The sequence below is a fragment of the Gracilinanus agilis genome, chromosome 1 (genome assembly GCF_016433145.1).
Source record: "Gracilinanus agilis isolate LMUSP501 chromosome 1, AgileGrace, whole genome shotgun sequence".
Classification (NCBI taxonomy): Eukaryota; Metazoa; Chordata; class Mammalia; order Didelphimorphia; family Didelphidae; genus Gracilinanus; species Gracilinanus agilis.
In genome coordinates, this window is record NC_058130.1 from 754,172,177 (window position 1) to 754,189,024 (window position 16,848).

General features: G+C 44.3%; 1 protein-coding gene across 1 annotated transcript; it reads left to right on the forward strand.

Annotated features, from left to right (window-relative positions):
• Window positions 1–6,042: 6,042 nt before the first annotated feature.
• Window positions 6,043–16,677, forward strand: MORN3 (MORN repeat containing 3). Its single transcript, XM_044658769.1, has 4 exons — window positions 6,043–6,154; window positions 10,206–10,375; window positions 14,853–15,007; window positions 15,973–16,677. The coding sequence occupies exons 2-4, from the start codon at window positions 10,231–10,233 to the stop codon at window positions 16,165–16,167; spliced, it is 495 nt and encodes a 164-aa protein (XP_044514704.1). The 5' UTR covers window positions 6,043–6,154; window positions 10,206–10,230; the 3' UTR covers window positions 16,168–16,677.
• The last annotated feature ends 171 nt before the right edge of the window (window positions 16,678–16,848 follow it).

Here is a 16,848-nt window from a genome sequence, read left to right on the forward strand (position 1 = left end):
CCAAAACTCCTTTTTACCCCTTAAATTGTCACTATTCCTTAGACTAAAACTGCCTGCCTCCCCCTCCCAAAACTTTTAATTTTCCTGACCTATTTTCAAAAATTCTAAGAAGAGTTTATCTGTCCCCTGGAAAGAAAGCCAACTATAAAATAAGCTGAAGGAGAGAAAGTACAGGGAGTTTCAAAAGTATCATTATGGTCTCAATCTGGGAATCTTATGACAATCACAGGTTTTTCTGGATCATGGGGGTCTTTAGGGGTATATAATGTTGAAAATCACACACTCAAGACTGTAAACATCACAACCCCCCCTTCTGTGGGATTGGACAGAAGAGAGGAGGAGAATCTTGTATCAGGATTGTTATAAAAGTCTGTGATTGTACCTAGAAGAAGAAAGGACAATTTTGCCCAGAGCAAGCTGCTTTTGTGGACAGAATTCCTTTTCCTTCTTATCCCCTCCCTGATCCCCCATTCCCCTGCTATCTGCTGTTTTCTCCAAATGAAACAGCTTTTCTCTGCCAGCATCTTAGCAAGTCTCCTGTCTGTTTATTAGTGATTTCTGGGGGTATAAGCCCCCCCCCACCAGAATTCCACTCCACACAGTGGGGAAAGAGAACATTTCAGGCCCAAGGAGCAGTGCTTGCAAAGGTGTGGACAGAAGATAGTGTCCAGTGTAAGAAAAAAAAAATGCAGTATAGTGGGACTCATATGGAGAACAGCAAGGAGACCAGAAAGGAGACCAAAGATATGTGGTAAGGAGAAAGGAATAAGGGACATAAGAAGACTACAAAGGTAGGAGTGGGGCCAGGTAATAAAGGACCCTGAAAGCCAGATAGAGAACTTTATATTTGGTCTTAGAGGTAACAGAGAGCCAGTGGAGTATTGTTTATTTATTTATTTAAAACCCATATCTTTTTTCTTGGACTCCAATATTAAATATCTGTTCCAAGACAGAAGAACCATATTGGCTTATACAATTGGGGTTCAGTGACTTACCCAGGATCATATAGCTAGGAAGTGCCTGAGGCTAGATTTGAACCTAGGATCTCCTGTCTAAGTCTGGCTCTCAATCCCATTGAACCACCTAGCTGCCCCACCACTGGAATTTATTGAGCAGGGGATAGTGACATGGTAAGTCAGTCAGTAAATATTTATAAACATCTTTTTATATGTTAATACCTATTAGAGTCAGACCTATGCTTTAAGAAAATCACTTTGGAAACTGTGAGGAGAATGGATTAGACTGGGGAAAAGATTTGTGGCACAAGACCTATTGGGAGGTTATTGAAATAGCCCAGCTGAGAGGTGAAGACTTAAACTAGGATTAAGGTTGTGCTGTTGAAGACAAAAAAAGGAAACTATCTTTGCTCTCAAGAAACTTATATTCTTTATAGCTGCGCTTTTTGTGGTGGCAAAAAACTGGAAACCGAGGGTATGCCCTTCATTTGGGGAATGGCTTAACAAATTGTGGTATCTGCTGGTGATGGAATACTATTGTGCTCAAAGGAATAATAAACTGGAGGAATTCCATGTGAACTGGAATGACCTCCAGGAATTGATGCAGAGTGAAAGGAGGAGAACCAGGAGAACATTGTACACAAAAACTGATACACTGTGGTACAATCAAACGTAATGGACTTCTCTACTAGCAGCAATGCAATGATCCAGGACAATTCTGAGGGACTTATGAGAAAGAACACTATCCACATCCAGAGAAAGAACTGTGGGAGCAGAAACACAGAAGAAAAACAACTTCTTGATCACATGGGTCAATGGGGACATGATTTGGAATGTAGATTCTAAGTGATCACCCTAATGTAAATATTAATAATATGGAAATAGGTCTTAATCAATGACACATGTAAAACCCAGTGGAATTACTTGTTGGCTATGGGAGGGAGAGGAGGTTCATATAACCATGGAAAAATACTCTAAATTAATTAATTAAATAAAATTCTTCAATTAGAAAAAAACAATCTCACTTTCTAGCTGAGTGACCCTGGCCAAGTCACTTAACCCCCATTGCCTAGCCCTTACCACTCTTCTGCCTTTGAACCAATACACAGTATTGATTCTAAGATGGAAGGTAAGGGTTAAAAAAAAAAAACCACATTCTAATAGGGTGAACAAACAGTGCACAGAAATGTAAAATTTTAATATATCTTATAATATAATTTATATGATATAATAAAATATAAATATATATATAAGGTAGGATAGTTGGGTTGCTCAGTGGATAGAGAGTCTGACCTGGAGTTGGTAGGACCTGGGTTCAAATTTGGTCTCGAATACTCCTAGCTCTGTGACCCTGGGCAAGTCACTTAACTCCCATTACCTAGCTCTTATTACTCTTCTGCCTTGGAACAAGACAGAAGGTAAGAATTTGTTGTTGTTGTTGTTGTTTTATTTCTAGTATTTAGGGAAAAAAATGTTAGCTCCAAACGCTATCCCTCTCTATAGCCTTTTCCCCACCACTGAGAGGGCAAGCAGTATATTAATTATACATATGAAATCAAGCAAAACACATTTCTACATTAGCTATCTTACAAAAAAACCCTAAAAAAATAAGGTTAAAAGATTATCCTTTAATTTGCACTTAAGAGTTCATCAGTTTTCTCTCTGGAGGTGGAGAGCATTTTTCATCATGACTCCTTTGGAATTATCTTGTATCACTTCATTGCTTAACGTAGCTAAGACTTTCACATTTGATCATCATAATATTGTTTTTACTGTATACAGTGGCAATACAGAACTCCTGGTTCTGCTTATTTTACTCTGCATCCATTCATATAATTCTTTCCAGGTTTTTCTGAAGTCATCTTGCTCATTATTTATTATAGCAATATCTATATATCATCACAGCACAATAATATATCATCGCAATGATAAACCACAATTTGTTCAGCCATTCCCTCTTTCCAATTCTTAGTTACTCAAAAAAGAATTGCTATAAATATTTTGCACATATGGGTCCTTTTCCTTTGATCTCTTTGACACAGAGACAAGCTGGTGGTAGTACTAGATCAAAGGTTATGCATATAGCCCTTTTAGCGTATTTCCAAATTATTCTTCAGAATGACTAGATCCTTTCACAACTCCATCATCAGTATATTATTGTCCTTATTTTTGCATATCCTTGCCAGCATTTGTCATTTTCCTTTTCTGTCATGTTAGCCAATTTGATGGGTATGAGGTTACTAAAAATAACCAAAATCATTATTGATTAAATATTTAAATTTTAAATTAAAATATTAATTCTCTAATCAATCATTAGTGATTTTGAGCATTTTTTTCATGTGATTCTAGATTTAATTTCTTCTTCTGAAAACTTCCTGTTCATATCCTTTGACCATTTATCAACTGGAGAATGTTTCTTATTTTTATAAATTCTACTCAGTTCTCCAAATATTTGAGAAATTAGACTTTTACCAGAGAAACCATAAAATTTGTTGATATTACTTCATTGTCTATGGTACTTTTATTTATTTATTTATTAGACATTTATTAATGTTTATTTTTTAGAAAAGTTAACATGTTTACATGATTTATGCTCTTACTTTCCCCTTCTCCCCCCTGACTTCCCCCCTTCCCATGGCCGATATGCATTTCTACTGGTTTTAACATGTGTCATTGATCAAGACCTATTTCCAAATTGTTGATAGTTGCATTGGTGTGGTTGTTTCGAGTCTACATCCCCAATCATGTCTGCATCAACGCATGTGTTCAAGTAGTTGCTTTTCTACTGTGTTTCCTCTCCTGCAGTTCTTCCTCTGAATGTGGGTAGCGTTCTTTATCTATCATACTTTTTAGCAAAATGTAGTTTCCCTGATAATCTGAAAATCTTTTAATTAGGTCTATTTTTGCTTTTGGTTTATCCAAGATTGTAAATGTTACCCCTGTCTTTTTACCTCAGCTGAAGCATGATAAATAATTCTTCTCCAGTCTTTTATTTTAATTCTGTATATCTTTGTTTCAAGAATGTTTCTTGTAAACAACTTATTGTTAGAGTCTGGCTTTTAATGTGTTCTACTCTCCTCCATTTTATGGGTAAATTCATCCCATTCACATCTATAGTTATGACACCCCTGTATTTCTCTCCATCCTTTTTTACTTCCGTTCCCTTTTTTTTGTTTTTAACCTGTTCCTCTTCAAAAGTCTATTTTGCTTCTGATCACTAACTCCTTTAATCTGCCCTCCCTCTTTAAATCACTGGTTCTTTTTCTCTCTCCCCTTTTCTTCCCACTTCCCTGTTAGGCAAGATAGATTTCAAACCATATGTCATGTATGCGTGCATGTATTCTTCCTTCTTTGAACCAATTTGAGAGTGAAGTTTGTGTTTTCTGTCACCACTACCCCTCATTTTCTCCTCCATTGTAAAAGCTCTGACTTTTCTGTTTAGTTCTCATTTCAAAGATGAGGAAACTAAGGACCATACAGGTTAGTAGAATTTGGTTATTAGGTGCACAGAATTTGGAAAATGCATAAAAGTACATAACAGATGAGGAAACCAAGACTCAGAGAGTTTAATTAATTTGCTGATGATCACACAGCTAGTAAATATCTGTTAGGATTTGAACCCAGGGCTTCCTAACTGCTAAATCCAGTCATCTATATATCATGCTATCCTATCTAAGAAAAACGATCTAGCCTCAGACACTATCTAGTTATGTGACTCTTAACCCCAATTGCCTAGCCCTTACCACTTTTCTGTCTTGGAATGGATATTGATTCTAAGAGAACGTAAGGGTTAAAAGAAAAAGAAAAGGGGGGAAGGGGAAAGTAAGAGCATGAATTATGTAACCATGTTAACTTTTCTAAAAAATAAATATTAATAAATGTTTAAAAAAAGAAAAAGAAAAAAAGAAAAAGAAAAATTATATATGCATTTTAACAATCTCTAATTTGTATCTTCTACTCTCCTAGACTGAGCTCTCTAAGGCAGGAACCCCGAGTTCTCTAAACTATGTTTCTCTCCTGATCAAGTAGATAATTTGTTGAATTGAGAGTCAAAAGGTGCCTGGAGGCATTAAGAGTTAGGTTCCAGGGGCAGCTGGGTAGCTCAGTGGATTGAGAGCCAGGCCCAGAGAGGGGAGGTCCTGGGTTCAAATCAGGCCTCAGACACTTCCCAGCTGTGTGACCCTGGGCAAGTCACTTGACCCCCATTGCCCACCCTTACCACTCTTCACTTAGGAGCCAATATACAGAAGTTAAGGGTTTAAAAATGTTAAAAAATAAAAATAAAAAATAAAAAAAAAAAGAGGTTCCAATCGTATCTATGCTCTTTACTGACCTGTATGGTCATGGCCAAGTTATTCAACTTCTCTGAACCTCAGTTTCCCCATTCGAAAGATGGTGATAATCAACTGACCAGTGAGGCAAGGTGAAAATGGTCCAAGGGATTCTTGACTCAGAGCTAGACCTTAGTGGTTCTCCAGTTATGGAATCCCACAGGACTGAAGATCCGCCTGCCCAGGGTCCTCCAGCTCCAGGAAACGGCAGCGCGAGAATTCCCACCCAGAGCATCTGCCTCCAAAGCCAAGATTCTCTCAGTACACCACGCGGCCTCCTTAATTCGCTGAAAGTGTTTGCCAGCTTGAGAGCTCTATAAATTATTATTAGACGCCGGCTGACCACCTCCTGACTCCTTTTTTTTTTTTTTTTCAGCTTTTGACTCCCCGCACACTCTCCCCCCTCTCCTTCCCTGTCCAAAGCTCATTCTCCGACCTTGCCAGGCCTGCGGGCACTGAGCCAGGCCAAGTTGCCGTCTCCAGGGAACACTCGGGGCTTTGCTTTGGCAAACTCCAAGGGTCGCTTCCCTCCGTGCTCCCCACCCCCACGCCCTGCGCCCATATTTCTGCCCTAACGGACTGGGGGATGGGCAGGGGGAGGGGCAGGGGAGAGAGGCTTGCTTTCCTGGGCTTAGAGAACCCCAGAGCTCCCTCCCCACGCCCCCACCTCTGGGCCCCGCTCCAAGCCGGCCCAGGAAGCGCACGCGAGGCTGCTCTTGAGTTGTCCCAGCGTTGCCAGGGTGACCCCGGCCGGGCCCGGGGCCGGAGTGCACGCGCTGCTGTGCGGCGGGGCGGAGGCTGGGCCAAGGCTGGGGACTGACCAGCAGTGGCTACTGGGGGTCCTACGCGGAGCCGTAGCACCTCGAGGTGAGTGCGCGACTCCCGAAGGCTGCGATCGAAGGATTCGCGGGAATCTTGGGAGGCTGCGAAGCTGCCTGGAGAACTTGCCTCCTCTGAGCCCCCACTCACCCTCCCACCGTGCTTTCCCAAGCTCTGGCTCTCAGCCTCTTCCTTTGCCAACGACCCATTGTGGGGGGCTCCCGGGGGGGGGTGGGAGGCGTGGAGAACACGACCCCCAAAGACGAATGCCTCCCTCCTTGGGCAGGAGTTGCTCCGAGAACCGTGGACAGGACCCTGGGGTTCCAGTCCTGGTGCCTTGGTTACTGTGTGACTCTGGGCAAATCGATTAACCTCGCTGAGCCTGAATTTCCTACTGTGTAACATGGGGATTTGGGACAAAACGACCAATAAATGTTCCCTTTCTGGAACACTTACAAAACTCCTCAGGTCTGCCAGTTGGGCTGCTTCCCACCCACTTCCTTCCCCTTCCCGTTCCCCTTGGTGCATAGGATTAATCAATCCCACCCTCCCCAGCTGCCCTTCCTCCTCATCTCAGTCTCTCAGAATTCTTTCATTTCTTCAAGGCTCCTCTTCCAGGGCACCTTCTATGGAAGGAAACCTTCCTCGCCTGATCCTTAAACTTGAAACCCAGCACCTGGTTTATTCATCCATGCCAACGTCTTCTAGTAGAATGGAACGTCCATGTGCCCAGGGACTGTGATTTTCCTTCAGTCCTTGTAGCCCCTTAGTGCTGGCACATGTTGTTGTTCAGTCGGGACCCCATTTGGGGTTTTCCTGGCACAGATACTAGAGTGGTTGGCTATTTCCTTCTTTGGCTCATTTGACAGATGAGGAAACTGAGGCAAACAGGGTGAAATGACTTGCCCAGGGTCACACCGTTAGTTTACCATTTCCTTCTCCAATTCATTTGACAGATGAGGAAATGGAGACAAATAGGGTTAAGTGAATTTTCTAGGGTTACACAACTGGTTTGTCATTTCCTTCTCCAATTCATTTGACAGATGAGGAAACTGAGGCAAACAGGGTGAAATGACTTGCCCAGGATCATAAACTTAGGGTCTGACAGAGGTCAGATTTGAACTTGGGATGATGAGTTTTCCTGACTCTGGGCCTGATGCCACTTTGTTGCCCCTTCCTTGCACATAGTAGGTACCTAGTAAATTCTTGGTGAATTAAATTTTGTTCAAATTCTCCCCACTCTACAGCCACCTGTTTAATTAAATAGCTCTGACTTGGAGTCTAGAGTCATAAATTCAAACTCCTGCTGTGAACCCAGAGTTGGGTGACTTGGGGCCAAGTCTCTTGACTTCTCTCATTTTTTTCATCCGTAAAATGGGGATAACACCTGCCATGTCTTATTCTCAGAGTGAGGTAAGCACGAAAAGAGACAGTGGATGTTGGGTTTTGCACATTTTTATATATAGAGGTGTTTTTTTAAACTCTTACCTTCCATCTTAGAATCAATGCTGTATATTGGTGCCAAGGCAGAAGAGTGGTAAGGGCTTAAAGTGGGGTTAAAATGACTTACCCAGGGTCACACAGCTAGGAAGTATCTGAGGTCAGACTTGAACCCAGGACCTCCTGTCTCTAGGTCTGACTCTCCATCCATTGAGCCACCCAGCTGCCTCCAAAGATATATCTTTTAAAAGTCTCAAAGAATTGAAATTTTAACATGGTTGGGAGGAGAAATAGACAAATACCTATGGTACAATCTCCAATGAAGACAGAAAGTAAAAACTGGGGGGATTGGAGTTGCTTGAGCTTGTTGCTTCCAAGCCTTTATTCACCTCATCCCCAAGGGGTATCCCTTTCCTCCATCTCTCCTAGCTGTTGATAAATTTCTAAGCAGTCCAAGAACTTTTTTTTTTAAACCCTTAACTTCTGTGTATTGGCTCCTAGGTAGAAGAGCAGTAAGGGTGGGCAATGGGGGTCAAGTGACTTGCCCAGGGTCACACAGCTGGGAAGTGTCTGAGGCCGGCTTTGAACCTAGGACTGCCCATCTCTAGGCCTGGACTCTCAATCCACTGAGCTATCCAGCTGCCCCCAGTCCCAGAACTTTAAAAAAAAAAGAAAGAAAAAACAACCCAGAAAGTGGCAGATCCATGAAATTTCTGAGTCAGATATTCCTTGATTCCCCACCTTCCAGGGTCAAGACACAAAATTTGGCTTACTGTAGTAAGGTGGGAAGCAGGAAGGGCAGGAGAGAAGAGAAAAAGTCTGGGTTTTAGTGTCGTGCCTTATCTTTGACCCCTTATGTGACCTTGGGGAGGTATCATTTGCCTCAGTTTTCTCTTCTGTAAAATGAGGAAGTTGTACTACATGGTTTCAAAGACCCCTCCAACTCTGACATTCTATGTTCTAAGGGTTCTCCCACCTCTGACATTCTGTGTTTTAGGGGGCCTCTCAGCTCTGACATGTTCTAAGCTCAGGCTCTCATAGTGCTGACCTTCTGTATTTTAAGAGACCTCTCTGATGTGCTAGATTCTAATTTCTTTCCCAGCTTTGAAATTCTATGTTCTAAAGTCTTGCCTAGCTCTGATACTTTCCCTCCCTGACCTGAAATCACATGCTCTAAAAGCAAAGGGGCCAAATTCCAAAGCCTATTGGGATAAGCCATCTGTAAAACTCCCATATGTGGCCAGAGCCAGATAAAAATAAATATAACTGGGAAATCTTTCACGAAATAAAAATACAACCTAACATAGATAATGTTAATTTGTAGTTTTCTAAGTCAACGAGTTGCCTACTGGGATCAATTTCTAAGTTTGTCCTAAAGTGTTTTTTTTCAATTTTTGACACCCTGGATTCTATGTTCCCTCCTAGCTCTAACATCCAATGTTTTGTGGTCCCAATCAGTTTAGATATTCTACACTCTAAGGTTCCTCCCTTCTCTGATACAGTATGTTCTGAGAGTCTTCCCAGATCTAGGGTTCTACCTTCTAAGGTCCCTTCTAATTCTCATGTCCTTTGCTCTGTGAATTCTTTAGTGCCAATGTTGTGCTCCAGGCTCTCTCTTAGCCTTGATGTTCTATGTTCTGTGGTCCCAATCAGTTCAGATGTTCTACACTCTAAGGTTTCTCCCATCTCTCATATATTATGTTCTAAGATCCTTCTCAGGTCTGGGGTTCTACCTTCTAAGGTCCCTTCCAATTCTGATGTTCTTTGCCCTATGATTCCTCCTAGTGCCAATATTGTGCTCCAGGCTCTCTCTTAGCCTTGACATTCCATGTTCCGTGGTCCCTCCGAGCACTGATGTTCTCTCTCCTAAGACACCTCACAACTCTGACACTTGATGATTCTATTACTGTGCCTCCACCCAATCTGGCTAGAAGATATGACTCAGGGATGCCCCACTTCAGTGTTACCAGTACATAATCTTCCCCGTGTCCGTTTACAGATCCTCCAACATTCCACATAGGATCCCTCCCCTAAAAGAGGCTGATGGATGGTCCCCAGATGCTAGAGAGTGCCTGCTGCTAGGATGCAAAGATCCCAAACCTGGATATCCCAAAGTCTTCCTTTCCTGCCCTCTCCAGAGCTTCCAGGGATTGGCTAGGGAATTTAGGTTTTAATAGGTGACCTGCATAAAGAATATATCTCTGGCCCTGCCATCTCGAACCATGTCCATCTCTAATTTGGCTCTTCCTCCCCTTCCATGCTCTCCTCCTTTTCCTCTTTCAGCCTCCGTTGGTGGCTCCCGGGGACTGAGGATTTTGCTGCAGGCCACCAAATATGGACCAGTGTCACGAGGTTCTGATGCCACAACAACCCCCACTGTGACCCTCCTCCCACCCCGGGCTCACCCATTGTGTCATGGTGAAGGGGTTGGGGGGGACAGGGTGAGCCCAAAGTTATTTAATCAGAAAGAGGTACCAGCGGGCAATACATCGCCCCCAGGGACTGGAAACATCTTGAAATGACACCGTAGAGTTGTCTAATAAAATTGCCATCTAGGAAAAGTCCCTGGACCCTAAGGACCCTGGGCCCGAGCAAACACTGCATCTGCCATCCGACAAGGTTCCTACTTCTCTAATGATCCCCCGACTCCTTCTCTCAGGTCCTCTGCTGAGGCTAAGAACGCCATGCCCCTCACTAAGGCTCCTAAGGGCAGTGAACCCTTATGGGTCAAATGGGACCAGAAGGCCCAGAAGAATGGCCTGAGACATGAGATTTATGCTGTCAATGGTGACACCTACATTGGAGAATGGAAAGACAACAAGAAACATGGTAAGGAACTTCTGAGGATTGTCGAAGGGCACAGGGCACAGAGACTCAACCAGAAGGACCAACAGGCCATTGGGGATGTCTCGACTCTCTGGAGGCACCCCAGAAAGGGTTAGATTGAGCCTTAAAGCAATCAAGGGTTTCTGAACATGCCCATTTCCTCTTGGCTCAAGTGAAGTCTGGGAGCTCTGTACATACAGGAAAGCTTCTCAGATCCTCTGACTCTTGTGGGTAAGAGTAACTCCTGTGGGTGCAGAGCACTGAGCCTGGAGGGGAAGACCCAAGTTCAAAGTCAACTTTGGCTCATCCTAGCTGTGTGACCCTGGACAAGTCACTTAATCTATCTCTGCCTTAGGTTCCTCAACTGTAAAATGAGGTTGGTAATAGTACCTGCTTCTCAAGGTTGTTGTGCAGATGAAATGAGATAGGATTTAATATTTAATACCTGGCACATAGTAGGTTCTTCAAAAATGCCTGTTTCCTTCCTTTTTTCTCATGGCTAAAGGAAATATCTGGATAGACTATGATCCTCTGCCTCCAAGCCCCGACTCCTAGCTCTAAGATTATAGGATCTTATCCCCACATTTTATTTTTTTAAACCCTAATCTTCTGTCTTGGCAATAATTTTAAGTCAGAAAGGCAAGGGTTAAGCAAACAGGGTTAAATGACTTGTCCAGGGTCACAAAGCTAGGAAAACTGTATGACTGACTCTTCATGACCCCATTTGGGCTTTTCTTGGCAAAGATATTGGAGTGGTGTGTCATTTCCTTCTCTAGCTCATTTTATAGATAAGGAAATTGAGGCAAAGAGGATTCAGTGGCTTGCCTAGGGTTGTATAGCTAGTGTCAGATTTGAACTTGGGAAGATGAATCTTCCTGACTCCAGACCTGGTGCTTTATCCACTGTGCTACCTAGCTGGCCTAAGGTTATCCAGTCCAACCCTAATCCAGTTCAACTCCTTAATTTTCCAGGTAAGGAAACTAAGGCCCAGGGAAGTTAACTAAGGGATTTGCATGAGGTGCCACAGTTAAGAAGTGGAAGAACTGAGATTGGAAACCAGGTTCTCTGACTCAAAATCCAGCTCCCTTTCCAGGGTGATCTCCCTAAAGTTCCTCTAGTCTATGGTACTTAGAATTCACTCTTCCCATTCCACTGATGAGAGAAACTGAAATCCAGCAAGCTAGTTATAGGATCAAACACTTCTCAGCTCATCTCTGGGAATGGAAAGGAGCCGAGGGAGAGAGAGAAGACAGTCTTCTCTTCAGCTAGAAAAAGAGAAGAAAAAGAATTTTGGAAGGAGAGACACACCTACTATGTGTCAGGCACTGTGCTAATGATCTGCAGAAGGACAGAGAAACACAGAACCAGTGACAAGGTGTTGAAAAGCTACTCAGAGTAGCTGGGGAACCCAGAGGTTATCTAGTACAATTCCTGATCACTCACAAAGGAAGAAACTGTCCTAAAGGGTTGAAGATATGATGAGTAAAAGAGGGATCTTCCTCCTTTCTTTATGGTATAGTGGAAAAAAAGTCTAGATGTGGAGTCACAAGACCTGGGTTCAAATCCTACCACCATTCTCTACTTAGAGCGGCCACTTACCCTCTTTTGGGCCTCAGTTTCCTTATCCACAGTCAGGGGATTAGACTAGAAAGGTCTCAAAGTCCTTTTCAGATCTCATTCTATGACCCTATGTTGGCTTCCCTACTCATTCACTCCTCTGTTCAATTAAACTATTGATCAAATGCCCACAACATACTAGATCACTCATTACCAGATACACAAAAATGGAAGAGATCACAGGTGTAACTGACAGCTACTAAGATTCTCTTCTGACATCTCCACCGAATGGAGGCATCCATCCTCTAGCTGATTACTAGCTTATACTGAAAATACTGAGAGAAACCCCCTTGTTTTCACAACTGAGAAAATTGAGGTCCAGCTAGGGTTGTGACTTTGTCAGACTCACACAGATAGTAAGTGTCAAGGGAAAATTTGAACCCAGAACCTTGGACTCCTGAACCACCCTCCTAAACTATCACATCTGCCTTCCAACCCGTGTTTCTACATCTTTCCCCTCTCGTTGTTGCTCTAATTTTGTACTGTGAGGCTGAGCACAATGAGCTGACTTTGCTAGTCCCTCATGTCTACCTCTTAGAATCCCCAGATCCCTTCGAACCTCAGTTCAAGCCAAACATCCTCTTCTAACTCCTCTCCTGCCCCCCACCCCCACCCCCAGCTACCAATGCTTGTTCCAGAATGACCTTAGACTTCTACGGACATGTAGCCCCAGCCCAACAGAATATAAGCTCTTTGAGGAAAGGAGAGTTTTGGTTTTATCTTTGTATCTTCAGCACTGAACGCTGTGCCTTGTATGCAGTAGACATACACTAAATGCTTATTGATTAATAGTATCTTTCCTGGCTCGCCAGGTCCCTTACACCCATATCAACTAGAGCATGGACCCCCAACCTGCCAATCTTGAATCCTTGATCAATTATCTAGCTTTTGTGTTATCTGGGGATTCACAGCAGGGAAAGGAGAGAAGCTTACTCCCTGTTTGACATAGGGTAAATCATTTAACTTCCCTACTATTTCCTCACCTGTAAAATAAGGGAGTTGGACCAAGTGGGTCTCTGTACTCCCTTCCAGCTCTAGATTGATGGTCCCATGGATAAACCTATGAAGAAGTTTGTCCTCCTCCCAGGCTGAACAAGAATGAAACTTGAGAGTTTTGGGGCAAGGTTATCTAGTGACTTAGGGGCCATGGCAAAACTATCCACCCACATTTATTCATCATGTACTATATGCCCAGCACCCTATCAGATGGTGGGGATACAAAAATGTCAAAGAAACAGCCCCTGGCCCTCTAGGAGCTAACATTCTATCAAGGGAGATATGTACCTAGATGGGTCTACAGAGAATATAAGGGGAGGAGATGAGCAGTTAGGTGGCTTATTGGATTAAGAGCCAGTCCTAGAGATGGGAGGTGTCCTGGGTTCAAATGTGGCTTCAGACACTTCCTAGCTGGGCGACCTTGGACAAGTCTCTTCACCCCTATTGCCTACCCCTTACAGCTCTTCTGTCTTGGGACCAATACACAGTATTGATTCCAAGACCGAAGATAAGAGCTAAATTTAAAAAAATTATACAGTATACAAAACAAGGGGCAGTTGGTGGTATTGTGCTCTGTAAGATCAGAATTCAAATCTGACCTGAGACTTCCTAGCCACATGACTTTGGGCAAGTCAAAACTTCTCAGCTAAGTGGGAGAGAGTAGGGATAGGGAAACTCAGTTCCCTTAACTGGGAAATGGGGATCATAAAAGCACTAACCTCCCAGGGTTGTCTCAAGGATACTTTTTTATTTTTAAAATGCTTTGCCAACTCTAATGTAAACCCTAAATTGGAGTAATACCTATAAGGTCAAGATTTGCTAGGGTAGATAATAGAGAGGGAGAGGGAATCACAAAAGCTTTCCCTTAAAAGGTGGTACATGAGCTGAGTCTTTTGTTTTTGTTGTTAAATCCTTTTCTTCTGTCTTAGAATTCATTCTGAGTTTCAGTTCCAAGGCAGAAGAGCAGTAAAGGCTAGACGATAGGGGTTAAGTGACTTGTCAAGGGTCACACAGCTAGAAAGTATCTGAGGTCAAATTTCCTATCTCCAGACCTGGTGCTCTATCCACTGAGCTACTTGACCTGGCTGCCCTTTGAACTGAGTCTTGAAGGAAGCTAGTTAGGGATTCTAGGAGGAGTTAAGGAGTTAAGGAAGGAGGGTATCCCAAGGCACAGATGGAGATGGGAGATGAAAGCCACTTTGCTTAGATTGCTACGTAGATGAAAGGGAATGATATGTAATGAGGTTAGAATGGGCTATGTGGTGAGGGGCTTCAAAGGCCAAAGAGAGGAATTTGTAGCTTATTTGAAAGGCAATAGGGAGCCACTGGAGAGATGAGAGTATCTGAGTGAGCAACTTCAGACATCTCTTTCCCTAGCCTTTATCTCCAAGAGAATAAACCAGTTGGGCACTTCAGGAGCATTCAAGGGGTGCCATAGTGTACAGAGCACCAAGCTGCAGTCAGGGAGACTCATCTTCCTGAGTTCAAATCTAGCCTCAGAAACTTAATAGCTGGGTGACCCTGAGCAAGTCATTTGATCCTGTTTGCCTCAGTTTCCTCAATCATGAAATGAGTTGGAGAAGGAAATGGCAAACCACTCCAGTATCTTTGCCAAGAAAACCCCAAATGGAGTCATTGAGAGGTGGACATGACTGAGCAACAACTGCACATCTCAGGAAAACCCAATGACAAGGAATGGGAATGCTGATCCAGAAGTGGAGTTTGCCATTGAACTTTGCCTCAGAGGTTGGGAAGGGGGTAAGGAAATCACAGCAGAAGCCCAAGTGGGAAGAACTTTTCTGGGATCCAAGAGCCTCATTAGCTGGGCAAGGTGATCTGAGCCATACCTAATATCCATTCCCATCAGGAAAAGGAATCCAGAAATGGAAAAAGAATGGAGCCGTCTACCAAGGAGATTGGAAGTTTGGGAAAAGAGATGGCTATGGGACCCTCAGCCTTCCTGACACTGAGAATAAGTACAAGAAGGTCTATTCTGGCTGGTGGAAGAACGACAAAAAATGTGTGAGTTTGGGCTGTTCCCTAGTAGGTGGGGAAGAGGGAGTCTGGGGGTGACATTTGGAGGGAAGGACGGGGCCAGGGCTGCCAGAACGGACTTGGGGGACTCCAGGGGGGGCTCTTGCTTGGCTGGAAAGATTAAAAGGAAAAGAACAGGAAGGCTTAAGGAGAAGGGACTTAGAAACCAAGGGGAAAAAAGAGAACGAGGCGGTGGCAGAGGGCCTCTCAGGGGCAGCTCCCTTCAGTATCACAGGAACCAAAGCCTTAGCAACAGGAAGCAGGAGAAAGGAGAGATATAGGGGTGGGAGCCAGAATTAAGTCTGCCAACCTAGACCGCCTGAGAGGCAAAAAGGCCATGCATGGGGCTAGGGTTTCCTCCTACCCTGAATCTAGGGGTGGGTTAGGAAATCTCTTCTTCACTCCCATCCCTCAAAAAAGGGCCTCCCTTCTGCACCTCCGATATCCTGGGTTTCTCATTTCCTGGCTTTATTTTCTAGCCTGGGGGCCTTCGTTATGGGCCCCAGGACCTCTAGGCTTCCCATAGACTGAAAACTTCCCATGCTATTATGGGTGGTGAGAAAAGAGGTGGGGATAACTGGAAGAAGTTCAAGGAGTGAGGCGCAGGGCCATCCGGAGCCAAAGCCAAGCTCTTGGCTTCCTGGACCGGAGTTGGGAAATGAAGGAGCCTTTCCTAAACTCTGGCCCACTTGGGCTGGGAGACTAGTCTCCTCTGCCCTCCTTGGGCAGGGCGGTGTTGAGGGAACATTGGGTGTCGGGAATATCCAGGCACGGACCCCGGTTCTGATACCTCCTAGCTGTGTGACCCCATTAGGCAAGCCCTTTAGCCTTACCCTTCTCATCTCTAGAATGGGGGTGATTATCCTTTCTAGGTCATGGACCTTGGAGGCGTCTAGCTGTTGATTGATTGATGCCTGGAGTATTGAGGCAGGTTCGCCCTCTGCCTCCTACAGGGCTATGGTATCTGGTACTATGGGCCCCAGGAATACTTTGAAGGAGAGTGGGAGGACGGCCTCCGGAGCGGATGGGGCCGCATGTACTATGCCAATGGAGACATCTACGAAGGCCAGTGGCTGCTGGGCAAGAGAGATGGGGAGGGCATGCTCCGCCTAAGTAAGTCTCCTCGGGGCTCTGCCCCCCTCCAGTGAGTTCCCTCTCAGAAATCTGCCTTTGCCCGATCACGATCACCCAGTAGAAGTCACATAAACACACGGGGCTTCCCTTCTGGCAACGTGGCACGTCCCGACCACCCAGAACATTCAAGCTGGAAGTTGGCTTCAGAGAGCCTTTAGTCATGGGATTTAGGATGCTGAGGGACTGTGGACTCGGACACACCAAGGGCTATGTGATCTCACCCTTCAGAGAGGCGGGTCTCCACCCATCCATGCCCGCTCCTGCCCATCCTGGCAGCTTTGGTCCACGTCTCCCATCCGTTCCCCATGACACCAATGGATTGGAGGACTTCCTTGAGGGCTCGAAGTCTACCAGTGGAGTACTCGTGCAATCCATTGGTTATTCCTTGCTCCTGCTAGCTTTTGTGAACAAGCAGCTCATCTTTTTTGAACCATATCTATAAAACGTCCTTTAATAGGGACAGCTAGGTAGCTTTAGTGGATGGAGAGCAAGGCCTAGAGACAAGAGGTTCTGGGTTCAAATTTGACTTCAGGACATCTTAGCTGTGTGACCCTGGGCAAGTCCCTTAACTCTAACTGCCTGGCCCTTACTGCTCCAAGCTTACTGCTTTGAACCAATAGGAAGGAAGGAAGGAAGGAAGGAAGGAAGGAAGGAAGGAAGGAAGGAAGGAAGGAAGGAAGGAAGGAAGGAAGGAA